The 12750-nt window shown below is 37.6% G+C and overlaps 1 protein-coding gene across 1 annotated transcript in view; it reads right to left on the minus strand.

Moving 5' to 3' along the window:
- cnksr2a (connector enhancer of kinase suppressor of Ras 2a) overlaps window positions 1-12750 on the minus strand; it is a 115383-nt gene that overhangs the window by 23032 nt on the left and 79601 nt on the right. Inside the window, exons 13-14 of the mRNA XM_073830744.1 lie at window positions 9983-10191; window positions 1221-1269 (exon numbers count right to left, since the gene is read on the minus strand). Of these exons, the coding sequence (XP_073686845.1) occupies window positions 1221-1269; window positions 9983-10191 (258 nt within the window). The remainder of the gene's footprint in view (window positions 1-1220; window positions 1270-9982; window positions 10192-12750) is intronic.

A 12750-nucleotide genomic window follows, 5' to 3' on the forward strand; every position in this document is an offset into this window, starting at 1 on the left:
GATATTTAGTCTTGTTTCCAGGGGGGAAAAAAATAAATTAAGTGCAGTTTGCTCAAAATAAGTAAAACTATCTGCTAGTGGGGTAAGTAAAATACTTGTTTTAAGAATATTTTACTTATCCCACTAGACTAAATTTATTTAAACAAGACTAAATATACTGTCATTTTGCTTATCTAGTAAATGCATCTTAATTTAAGAATTTTTAGATGACTAGAAACAATACAAAAATACTTAAAATAAGCCATTTTTTAAGTATTTGTGTGAAAAAAGGCCAAAATTATGACAATTTTGAAAAATCATACCCATCTGCCATGACTCTCAAAATAAATATGCACATTTTTAAACTTACCATGTCATGACTGATTATGAGAAATGTGTTCAGTTAAATCAGTTATGTAAAAACTAACATTACACAAATTTAAAATAAAAAAAAAATTGTAAATGTGAAAGAGATTTGAGAAAAAATGGCTTTAAAAGACTTGGAATATCGTCTGGCTTCAAAAGGCTAACAATACATGACAATATAACATAATAAAGTTGAATAAACCACTTTTTTGGTCAAAATTCCCTTTTATAGGATGGAAAAACGGGCAGCGTTAAACATCTCATTTTGTATATGATGAAAGAAAGTCATATGAATCAAAACAATATAATTGGCCAATAAATTACAATTTTCCTTATTGGGTGAACAGTTCTTTAATATGCCCTGTTGCTATATTGCTTATCAGCTATAAACAACCTCATTGCGCACCATGGCTAAGAACATGTTTTTCTCATAGCGAAATGATTGTAATGCACAGCCACTTATAGCTTATTGTTTTATTATAACAAATATAAATGTTCGCAAGTGAATGGGCAGAGGATGTCAGACCGATTTGAAATATTCCAGAAATACACTGATATTGTAACTTGATTAGCTGTTGTTTTAGTTATACTTTGGCTAAAAACCTCAATCTTAATCATTGAGAGATTATTTTGGGCAGTAATGTACCATTTTTGTTATGACATGTAATGTACTGTCATAATAGTACTGTCTATCCACTGTTAAATCTAAGGAATGCATTAGGCAGCTGCCAAAATGTGTCAGAATGCTTATAAGTATTAAGGAAAAGAACTTTCTTCAGTCTTTTAGGTTTATATTTTTGGCCTAAAATATGTAAGTAGTGTCCGCAATGAATACAATGTTCCCAAACATAAGAATAAGAAAGATAAGTGATCACCTTTACTCTTTTTCTTAGTTTTGGAGAGCAGAGAGGATCCCTGGAATGTCTGTCAATCAAAAAGAAGACATAGGATAAATACATAAACATACATACACAAACACATTTTTTTTCATTGAAATTTATCTAGAAATATTTAGAATAACATTTAAATATATAAGATTTATGAATAAATATGAATGGAGAACTGAGGGAAATACAGCAGGAGGAAGTGAAACGAGACAAAAATGTCTCGCCCATATTATCGGTCAACACATTCGCTTCTCCCGAGTGGAACCACATGGAGGAAATGTGTGAACATAATGATCTCCGAGCATCAATCCATCGCTGAACAAATTAAAATCGGAAGCGACATCCGAGCAGATGAAGGCACGAAAGCCTAGACAGCAAGAGAGAAGGAAGGCGAAAGAGGCATAGAGAGAAAATAAACAAGTTTTCCAACATCCTTGGACCGTGTGTTTATTGACCAGTATTTCTTGGATCAGCAAGCCCAGACCGAGCACATATTTATGATCCAAGCCCTGCGGCAATTCTCTTCTGTGAAGAAACTTCCTGCAAGCTTGAGCATTAAATTAGAGGTAAACTTGTGTTGCCATGCATCTATTAGCAACAGTATGGAGAACACGCTGACTAACACATGCTAATTGATTTATTGATATGTGCCTGAGGAGGGAAGTTGCCCTGCAGCCCGAGAGGAATAACTGAAATTGATTAATGGAATATGTTTAGAAACTCAGTCAGCCGGTTCGTTGAATGTCTTTATTTATTCAGGAGTATCTGAATATACTGTGTCCACTTCTTGTAGACGATTTTCTGTTTGTTCAAGTGCCCTCATCGGTTATTCAGTTAAATGGTAGTTGTCTCAATGACCCAAGTTTGAGTTCTGGGTCTTTCACTGTCTTTTACTTATATTTTCTATTACATAAAACCCCAAAAATATAAAAGGAAAAAAAAGATGGTTTTCCCAGCATTTCACCTCATCACTCTCTTCAATGTCAACACGGTTCTCTCCCAAAGCACTGTGGGAATCTTCTCCCAGAAGGTGTGAATCGCAATTGCTGTGTGAATTGGAACAAGTTGTGAGAAACACTTAGACGCAGCAAGAAAGACTTCCCTGAGGATTGAACACCTAGACATGAACAAAGCAAAATTATATAGCAATATATCATGACAGCTTATACAGTGCCTTTAGAAAGTATTCATACTCCATTACTTTTTCTCCCACATTGATCTTCACTCCATATACCATAATGGAAAAGCCAAAAACAGTTCTTTACCATCTTTACAAATTTATTAAAAATAAAAAACTTAAATAATTTTATTGCATGAGTATTTATACCCTTATCTGGGACAGATGAAATTTAGCTCAGGAGCATTCATATTCCTTGTAGATGTTACTACACTTTGCGTAAAGTTAATCTGTGGCAAATTGAATTGAATGGGTATGATTTGGAAAGGCACACACCTCTTAAAAGGTCTAACAGCTGAAAATGCATATCAGAGCAAAAACCAAGCCCTGAGGTCAAAAGAACTGTCTGTAGAGCTCAGAGACAGGATTGCATCAAGGCACAGATCTGAGGAAGAGTTCAGAAAAAATTCTGCTGAATTGAAGGTTTACAGAAGCATGCCTCCATTATCCTTATTCAAAGAAATTTGGAACAACTAGGACTCTTCCAAGAGCTGGCATCCTGGCTAAACTGAGCAATTAATGGAGAAAGACTTTAGACTGGTGACCAAGAACCTGATGGTCATTCTAGTTGCGCTCCATGATCATATATGCTCATGGGAGAAACTTACAGAAGGACAAACATAACGGCAAAACTCCACCAAATCTAGTCTTTATGCGGCGTGGCCACTCTCAATCCTCTCCTCAGTGAAGACACTTGGATTTTGTAACAAACCATCTAAAGAACTCTCAGACTGTGAGAAACAAGATTCACTGGTCAGATGAACCTCAATTCCAAGCATCACGTTTAAAGGAAGCTAGGCACTGCTCATCACCTGTAGAGTACGATCCAAAAAGTAAAGTGTGCTGGTAGCAGCACCAATTTGCACCTGCCCCATCCAACCTGACAGAGCTTGAGAGTTGAAGAGGTAAGAAGAAAATGGCAGATAATTAGCCAAATGCTGATGTGCAAACCTTGTCTCATCATACCCAAAAAGACTTGAGGCTGTAAAGATGCTTCAGCTAAATACTGAGTTAAAGGTATGAATACTTATGCAATGTACTTTTATTTTTAATAAATTTATGAAGTTGTGACAATTCTGTTTTTGCTTTGACGTTGCAATGTATGGAGTGTAGATTGATGTGGGGAAAAAAGGTCATTTGGCAGTAACATAACAAAACATGAAAAAATGAAAGGGTATGAATACTTTCGCAAGGTACTGTATATCAAGAAACAAAATAGGTGTGCACTTAGCAGGTGGCATAAAGGGACGAGCACCTACAGGCAACACCCAACATTAATTTTCAATAATACATTTAATTTTCACTGTCATTGATGAAAAAGGAGGTCTTGCTGAGTTAAAGGAGTAGTTCACTTTCAGAACAAAAATTTACAGATAATGAACCAACTCCCTTGTCATCCAAGATCTTAATGTCTTTCTTTCTTCAGTCGTAAGGAAATAGTTTTTTGAGGAAAACATTGAAGGATTTCTCTCCATATAATGGACTTCAATGGTGCCCCCGAGTTTGAACTTACAAAATGCAGCTTCAAAGGGCTCTAAACGATCTCAGCCGAGGAAAGAAGGGTCTTATCTAGCAAAACGATGGGTTATTTTCTAAAATAAAAATACAATTTATATACTTTTAACCTTAAATGCTCGTCTTGTCTAGCTCGGCAAATCGAGCGTTTGAGATTAAAAAGTATATAAATTGTAAATGTTTTTAGAAAAAACCGATCATTTCGCTAGATAAGACCCTCCTTCCTCGTCTGGGATTGTTTAGAGCCCTTTGAAGCTGCATTTAAACTGCATTTTGGAAGTTCAAACTCGGGGCCACCATAGAAGTCCACTATATGGAGAGAAATCCTGAAATGTTTTCCTCAAAAAACACCATTTCTTTACAACTGAAGAAAGAAAGACATGAACATCTTGGATGACAAGGGGGTGAGTACATTATCTGTAAATTTTTGTTCTGAAAGTGAACTACTCCTTTAATGGACCCTCAAACGACATCCAGACTTGCTTGAAAGGATCACTGGCAGTTGTTGAAAATGTGTAGAGGTTGGAGAGCAACTCCTACAGTGACTATGGATCACGTAACAATCCTCATTCATAAAACACAAGCATTCATAAAACCATTCTTGTGTATGAATGCTTTTACGAATGGTGTACTCTGCTTGTGTTTCATAAATAAGTCTTAAAGTTGAGGAACTTCAAGCTCTTGACAATGCATGAAGCCACTTGGATGACAAAGAGAAAAGCACATTCAGAACAAACCCTTCAAGACGTGAACATGAGATGTGCATCAGTAGATAGAGTTCAAAGATCTTCAGAGAGAGCATTATCAGATGACTATGACCCGTGTGATTTGAAATAAACAGTGGTTACATCTCAGCATGTGGCATGGATATGGTTTTTGCTTCCTACAGTTTCTTCTGGTTGCCTTCGGCTGTGGTGAAATGGTTCTGTACATCTCTGAATTTGTGGGTCACTTAGAAATTAAGTGAATTGTTCACTAACACATCGTCCTAGATGGCATGCTAAGATTTGCCATCAGGCTACAACTGAATGCCACATGGCAACACAGGCTCTCAGTTCACATGGCATATGGTACAAACCTCTTCCGCTGTGATATCAACAGCTGACATATGCTCCATCTGATGGCCTTAAAACATGCATTAACCTCTCTTGTTATATTTAAACCAAACCTGTAGATAAGCAGCAGCTCTTTTTGATTTCTTGTAGTTTTTAAATGATGTTACGATGGCATTGGCTTGCTCTAATGAATAGGATTGAAGGCACTGTGTTGTGTCTAAAGTGTTTTGACAGTCAGGGCAAAACACTTTTGTGTTTGTGTCCGGTGGACAGTGAGTGAGCTTTCTCCTTGAGTGTGAGGTCAGGGTGCTGGCATTGTTCAGACAAACTGCAGCTCTCTTATCGGACTGCAACGCAGGCAATAAAACACCACTGTAAACAATAGAGCTTAATGCAGTTACACTGCACAGTTCAACAGAAGCAGGCTTATTAAATCAACACTATAAAGCATGGTCTTTCCTTTCCTTTTCTAGCATCATCTAGCATCTTACTCATCTTTCATCCTAATTTACCTTCTTTTTTAATGTAACTCTAATATCTCTTCTCCTGATTTCTTCTCTCTTCTTCATGTATCATCTCACATCATCTTGCATATTCGCTTCTAACATCTCTTCTTCAATCTTCTCTTCTCTGATCTTCTCATCTAATCTAGTCTCTTCTTGTCTTCTCTCATCTCTTCTCGCATTTTCTCTTCTTATTTAAGTTTGTGTCTTCAACGTTCATATCGCCTCTTCTCATCTCCTCTAGTTCCCTTCTCCATGTTCCTTCTTGTCATGTCTCTTCTCTTCTGGTCTCATCTCATATTTTCTTTTCTCCTCGCACCTCATGTCTCTTCTCTCGCCTCTTTACTTTTCATCTTGCCTCTTTTCTTCCATTTGCATCTTCTCTCATCTAATTTCATTTAGTCTTATCTCCTCTCACTTCTCCTAGTTTTAAATGTTCCTTTCTCCACATTCCTTCTTGTTAAGTGCCTTCCCATCTGGTCCCATCTCATATTGTCTCTTCTCGTCTTATCTCACCTCTTCACACATCTCACATTTACATTCTCTTCTCATTCCATTATTAGTCTCTTCACTTCTCATCTCACTCCTTCTCTTCTGATTTCATCTCGCTGTCACGTCTTTTCTCGTCCTCATCTTGTATTCTCTTCATCTTGTGGTGTCTCTTTTCTTTTAATCTCATCTTCTCACATCTTACCTTCATTTCTTCCGATCGTCTCGTCTTTTGCATCTTCTCTCATCTCATTTTGTTTAATCTCATCTCTTCTCACCTTTTCTAGTTTTAAATGTTCCTTTCTCCACATTCCTTCTTGTTGAGCCACTTCTCTTCTTGTCTCATCCCACTTGTCACATCTTATATTCTCTTCTAATTTCATTTTGTCTCTTCACTTCTCATCTTGCTTCTTCTTTGACTTTGTCTCATTGTCAAGTATGTCCTCATCTCATTTTTTATTCTCCTTTTGCATCCTCTAGCATCTTCTCTTCTCATTATTTTTCATGTCTTTTTTCATTTCTCTTCTTGCATCTACCCTTCTCATTTTGTCGTTTTGGGTCTCGTCTTATCTTGTCTTCACTCATCTTACATTCTCCTTTCATGTCATTTTGTCTCTTCAATTCTCATCTTGCCTTTTCTCCTCTCATTTTGCATTATGCCTTCATGTATCCTCTGTATTCCTATCTCTTCATGTTCCATCTTGTGGTGTCTCTTTTCTTCTGGTGTCATCTTCTTACAGTACATGTTATTTTCTTTTCTCATTTTGTTTCTTCTCTTCTAATTTTGTCTCATCTTCTCTCATCTCATTTCATTCAGTCTTATCTTGTATTCTTTTCTCCTTTTGCATCTCATTTTATCTCATTTTGTCTCTTTTCATTTCATCTCTTCTCTTTTTGCATCTCCCCTTCTTGTTTTGTCTCTTTGGGTCTCGTATCATCTTGTCTTTTCTTGTCCCACACCTCTTTGCTCATCTTACATTCTCTTTTAATTTCATTTTGTCTCTTCACTTCTCATCTTGCCTTTTCTCTTCTTACTTCTTAATAGTTTTTCCATATTCCTATTTCTTCATGTTTCATCTTGCAGTGTCTTCTTCTGGTCTCATATTTTCATATCTTCACATTTTCTCTTCTCATTTTGTCTCTTCAATTCTCATTTTGTCTCATTTTCTCGAAATCATCTCATTTTGGTTAGTCTCATCTTGTATTCTCTTGCATCTTCTCATTGCATTTAATTTTATCTCTTCTCTCTTTGCATCTTTCCTTCTTGTTTTGTCTCTTTGGGTCTTGTCTCATATTGTCTTTTCTTTTGTCTCATGCCTCATTCTCTTCTCATCTCACCTTTTCTACTTTTGCATCATGCTCTCATGTCTCTTCTCTTTTTCCGTATTCTTATCTCTTCATGTTTCATCTTGTGGTGTCTCTTTTCTTCTGGTCTCATCTTCTCACATCTTATTTCCTCTTCTCATTTTGTCTCATCTCTTCTCATCTCATTTCGTTTAGTCTCATCTTGTATTCTCTTTTCCTTTTGCATCTTCTGGCATCTTCTCTATTGGTTTTATTTCATATTGCCTTTTTTCACTTCATTTCTTCCCTTTTACATCTTCCCTTTTTGTTTTGTCTCCTTGGGTCTCTTCTCATCTTGTCCTTTCTTGTCTCACACCTCTTCGCTCATCCTACATTCTTTTCTCATTTCATTTTGTCTCTTCACTTCTCATCTCACTTTTTCTCCTCTCATTTTGCATAATCTTCTTATGTCTCTCATCTTTTCCCATATCCTTATCTCTTCATGTTTCACCTTGTGGTGTCTCTTTTCTTTTGGTCTCATCTTCTCAAATCTTATTTTCTCTTCTCATTTTGTCTCTTCACTTCTCATTTGGTCTCTTCTCTTTAGGTTTTCCATCTTCTCTCTCCTTTTTTCCATATTTGTATCTCTTCATGTTTCACTTTGTGGTGTCTCTTTTCTTCTGGTCTCATCTTCTCACATCTTATTTTCTCTGCTCACTTTGTCTCTTCTCTTTTAATTTTCTCATCTTCTCTCTCTCCTTTTTTCCATATTCTTATCTCTTTATGTTTCACCTTGTGGTGTCTCTTTTCTTCTGGTGTCGTCTTCTCACATCTTATTTTCTCTTCTAATTCTGTCTCTTCACTTCTCATTTTGTCTCTTCTCTTCTCATTTTCTCTCATATTATTTCATTTAGTATCATCTTGTATTCTCTTCTCCTCTTGCATTTTCTGGCATCTTCTACTCTCATTTAATTTCATATTGTCTCTTTTAATTTAATCTCTTCTCTTTGTGCATATTCCATTCTCATTTTGTCTCTTTGGGTCTCATCTCATCTTGTCTTTTCTCGTCTCACACCTCATTCTCTTCTCACCTCATTTTGTCTCTTCACTTCTCATCTGGTCTTTTCTCCTCTCATTTTACATCACCTACATGTGTTTCCTCTTTTTCCATATTCTTATCTTTTCATGTTTCATCTTGTGGTGTCTCTTTTCTTCTGGTCTCATTTTCTCACTTATTTGGTCTTCTCATTTTGTCTCGTCTTCTAATTTTGCCTCATTTCACCTCTTCTGTTTTTGCATCTTATCTTCTCTTCTTGTTTCATTTCATCTTGTTGGGTCTCTTCTGGTCTTGTCTTGTCTATAATCGTGTACAATTCAGAGTGGAATATGCAGATTATAAGTTAGTGGAGTCTCCAGCAAAGTTCATGAGCTAGAGAAAGAACAATAGCAAGAGTGCTGAGATCAGCACACTGGTTCTGGTCCAAACTTATGGAGATGGAGCGGTCAGCAGAGTTCTCCCACTTCTGCACACCCCTTATCCCACATTAGGTCAGAGGACACACATACATCACCCTGCTGAGGGTGTCTATAAACAGAAGCCGCAGGTAAGATACACTGTGAAAGTCACTCTTACGCAGCACTGTAACACCCCAGCTGGGATCTCAGAGTGGCACCTTTCACACTTCTTCATGAGGACCTATTATTAGACCTCATTTTGGAAAAAAACAGAGAACTAAACACACATAATCACTTATCATGGTCTGGCGAACATATCAAGTACAACATATTGACATGAAGACAGCACATGGCTGAGTCTTGGCCAATCACAGTTCTGTTTCAGATGGAACCCAGCCAATCACGTCACTCCGTGCCCTGTGACAGATGACAACATGACTTAGCCCCGCCCACCCCAACAGAACCACCATCTGCCTACTCAGCATCCATATGCACACTGTGACACACCACTGCGAGTCACTTTTCCTCAGATTATTAGTTTTCCCTTGGTGATTATGTGTGTAGATATGGTTGCGTCAGTGTGTGCACTGCTGCGTTCCCTCTTAAAAACGACTGCTAGATCTCACCTCCACTCCTAATAACTTCACAGAGGGCGGCTGGTCTCAGTGAGAAAACCCACACACATACACACACATATATACACATACAGTATACACAAGGCTGAGCACAAACTCCCACACATCTCCACGCTGACTAAAGGTAGAGGGCTAACACTCTCATTATAAGCACACACACACACAATCACACACACACACACACAAACACTCACCTAGCATGTGGGCGTAAGTATACATTCTCCTTCTGCACACCATGACCTGGTGCTTTCAATGTAAACTCTTTATGTAAGTCTCTACCTGCAGTGATCACAGAGACCTTGATCGAGCGAAGAGCCGGTGAAAGCAGCCAGACCTTGAAGAATAACTCTTTGTTTGAGCAACAGAAAATAAAAGGAACACAGACACTGTGCGATTTTCCGCACAATCTCTGAGTGCAGCCTGATCCAGACTGTGATGCTCAAAAAGAGACATTCGTAGACAAAGAGAAAGAACCTGATTGAGACATGTCGGATAAAAAAGGTGCACATAAACCACTGCACATAGCCAATAAGTTCCTTAATCAATATTTTTGTCTTGTTCCACAGGTAACATCCTTCAAGCAAGACCAATGTTCTTGAGAAGCAAAAGGTACTTCGACAGTAAACATATTACTCACATGGTAAAGAGAGGTGGAGTCTGGGTTAGGCGTGTTCATGGATTCCTGACGGAGAACCTCCATTTGGAGGGTGGGGAGAAGGGCGTAGTGGGTGGGACTCCCACTCTTCTCGCTTTTCTTCTTGCCGCGTTTTCCAGTGTCTCTCTTCATGCTGCGTCCTGCCAGATCGGCTGCCTTCTCATCACTTACATACCGCAACAGAGAGTTTTCTAAGAGAAGGATAAGAATGATATCTTTAATAACAGTAGCTAACAGTACCTGATGAATATACAGTATGCATATATCAACAAAACTTAAAGGGACAGCTCACCCAAAAATGAAAAGTACCCTATGATTTACTCACTCTCAAGCCATCCTAGGTGTATATGACTTGGCTCTTCTGAGCTTTATAATAGCAGTGAATAGCTTGAGATTTTAAAGTCCAAAAAAGTGTATCCGTCCATCATAAAAAGTACTCCACATAGGGTTAATAAAGGCCTTCTGAAGCGAATTGATGCATTTGTGCAACAAAAATGTCATAATCTCTAGCTTTCACTAACTGTCTTACACACATTTATGAGAGAGTGGCATTCCACATAAGCTCCGGTGAGAATATGCTAGTCTTGTGAAAGCTAGAGATAATGGTTTATAAAGTTTTAAATAGAGATTTCTTTCTTACACAAACACATTGATTCACTTGGGAATGCCTTTAATAAACCCTCAGAGCAGTGTGGAGCACTTTTTATGATGGATGGATGCACTTTATTGAACTTCAAAATCTCAACAGCCATTCACTGCCACTATAAAGCTTGGAGGAGCGAGGCCATTTTTAAATATAACTCCTATTGTATTAGTCTAAAAGAAGAAAGTCACATACGCCTAAGATGGCTTGAGGGTGAGGGTAATTTTCATTTTTGGGTGAACTATCCCTTTAAGTCCTCAAAACATTTGTGTTTCATGGAAGAAAGCAAATCATGTGGGTAAAAAAACATGAGGGTGAGTAAATGACAGAATTTTCATTTTTAGATGAACTATCTGCAACCACTTGATTAATTAAACTGGCTACACCATCCTTTATGCAGAGGAAAAGATATTTTTTCCAACAATGTTACCATTTTATATGGTTAATCAGGCTTTATAAATTTTGTGTAGCATGTTCAGTAACTCAAAATTACATTTGTACATCCAGTCCCTCTCAAGCAGCACGGCCATTTTCCAAGCTGTACTGTGTCAAATCACCGAATAAGCGCGCATCAGTATTCCATCAATCAAGCATCCCAAACCCCTCTCGAAATACTCCAAACCTCAATTGGCCAATCACAATGATTCATTCCCCTCAATAGAGGTCTATCATTAGCAGTACTTAAGCCTGTGCACTCTTCCCAAATCAGTCGAATCCAATCAAACTCTATAGGCTTTTTCTTGCCTAATGAGCATAACAAGCCGATTGGTCACAGCCATATTAGCGAGCCAAACCAACAGGCTCCCAGCAGTCCCAATTCATACTCGTCCTTTGATTTAGGAACCACCGCAGCCATTGTTGGGTTTCCCCTTCTCCCACGCCCATGTCCACCGTTGCCCGGCAGCAGCCAATGGGACGTGAAACACTCAGGAGAGCTCCTGTCAGAGTTTCCATGGCAACAGCATGATTCCAGAAGAAGTTCCCTCTTCTTTACGGTTCGGCTTCCCTCACACTGATGGAAAAGTTGAAGAGGTGGCAGATTTTAAATTGCATACGTTCATCCAGACAGGGTACACAACCTCGCAGAGTCATTATAAATCATTATTACTTCTTGAGTTGTAAAAATCGAATGAGCCGCAGTATAAAACTTGTTAAATTGGACAAGAAGTAGATGGATCTCAAATGTCAGTCTGGATGATCCATCAGTAACAATGTACCTTTATGTAAATTAGGGCTGCACAATTAAGCAAAATAAAAATTAAATCATCGATATGATTATTTAAATGCAAAGGCTGCAATTCTATAAATAAAGTTGAAGTCAAAAGTTTACATACACCTTGAAGAACCTGCGAAATGTTAATTACTTTATCACAATAAGAAGGATCATACAAAATGTATGTTATTTTTTATTTAGTATTCCACATGGAAGACGTTTACATATAGTCCACAAGAGACAATAATAGTTGAATTTATAAAAATGACCCAGTTCAAAAGTTTACATACACTTGATTCTCAATACTGTGGTGTTACCTGAATGATCCACAGATGTGATTATTTAGTATCGTAAAAGTTATTCATGAGACCTTTGTTTCTAAACAGATGAACTGCCCGCTGTTTTTCAGAAAAATCCTTCAGGTCCCACAAATTCTTTGGTTTTTCAGCATTTTTGTGTATTTGAACCCTTTCCGAAATGACTATATGATTTTATGATCCATCTTTTTACATTGAGGACAACTGAGGGACTTATATACAACTATTACAGAAGGTTCAAACACTCATTGATGCTCCAGAAGGCCACACGATGCATTAGGATAATTTTTTGAAACTGAAGATCAAGGTACATTTTACTTATTTTGTCTTCTGGGAAACTTATAAGTATCTTCTGTAGCTTCTAAAGGGCAGTAATAAAAATTATATTCAAGCTAAATAAGAAAAATGTACACGTCTTCATTCTGTTCAAAAGTTTACATCCCTCGCTCTTAATGCATTATGTTTCCTTTTGAAGCATCAGTGCACATTTGAACCTTCTGTAATAGTCCCTCAGTTGTCCTCAGTGTGAAAAACCAAAGAATTTGTGGGACCTAAATGATTTTTTTGAAGAACAGCG

This window comes from Garra rufa, chromosome 24 (assembly GCF_049309525.1).
Source record: "Garra rufa chromosome 24, GarRuf1.0, whole genome shotgun sequence".
In the NCBI taxonomy this organism is placed as follows: domain Eukaryota; kingdom Metazoa; phylum Chordata; class Actinopteri; order Cypriniformes; family Cyprinidae; genus Garra; species Garra rufa.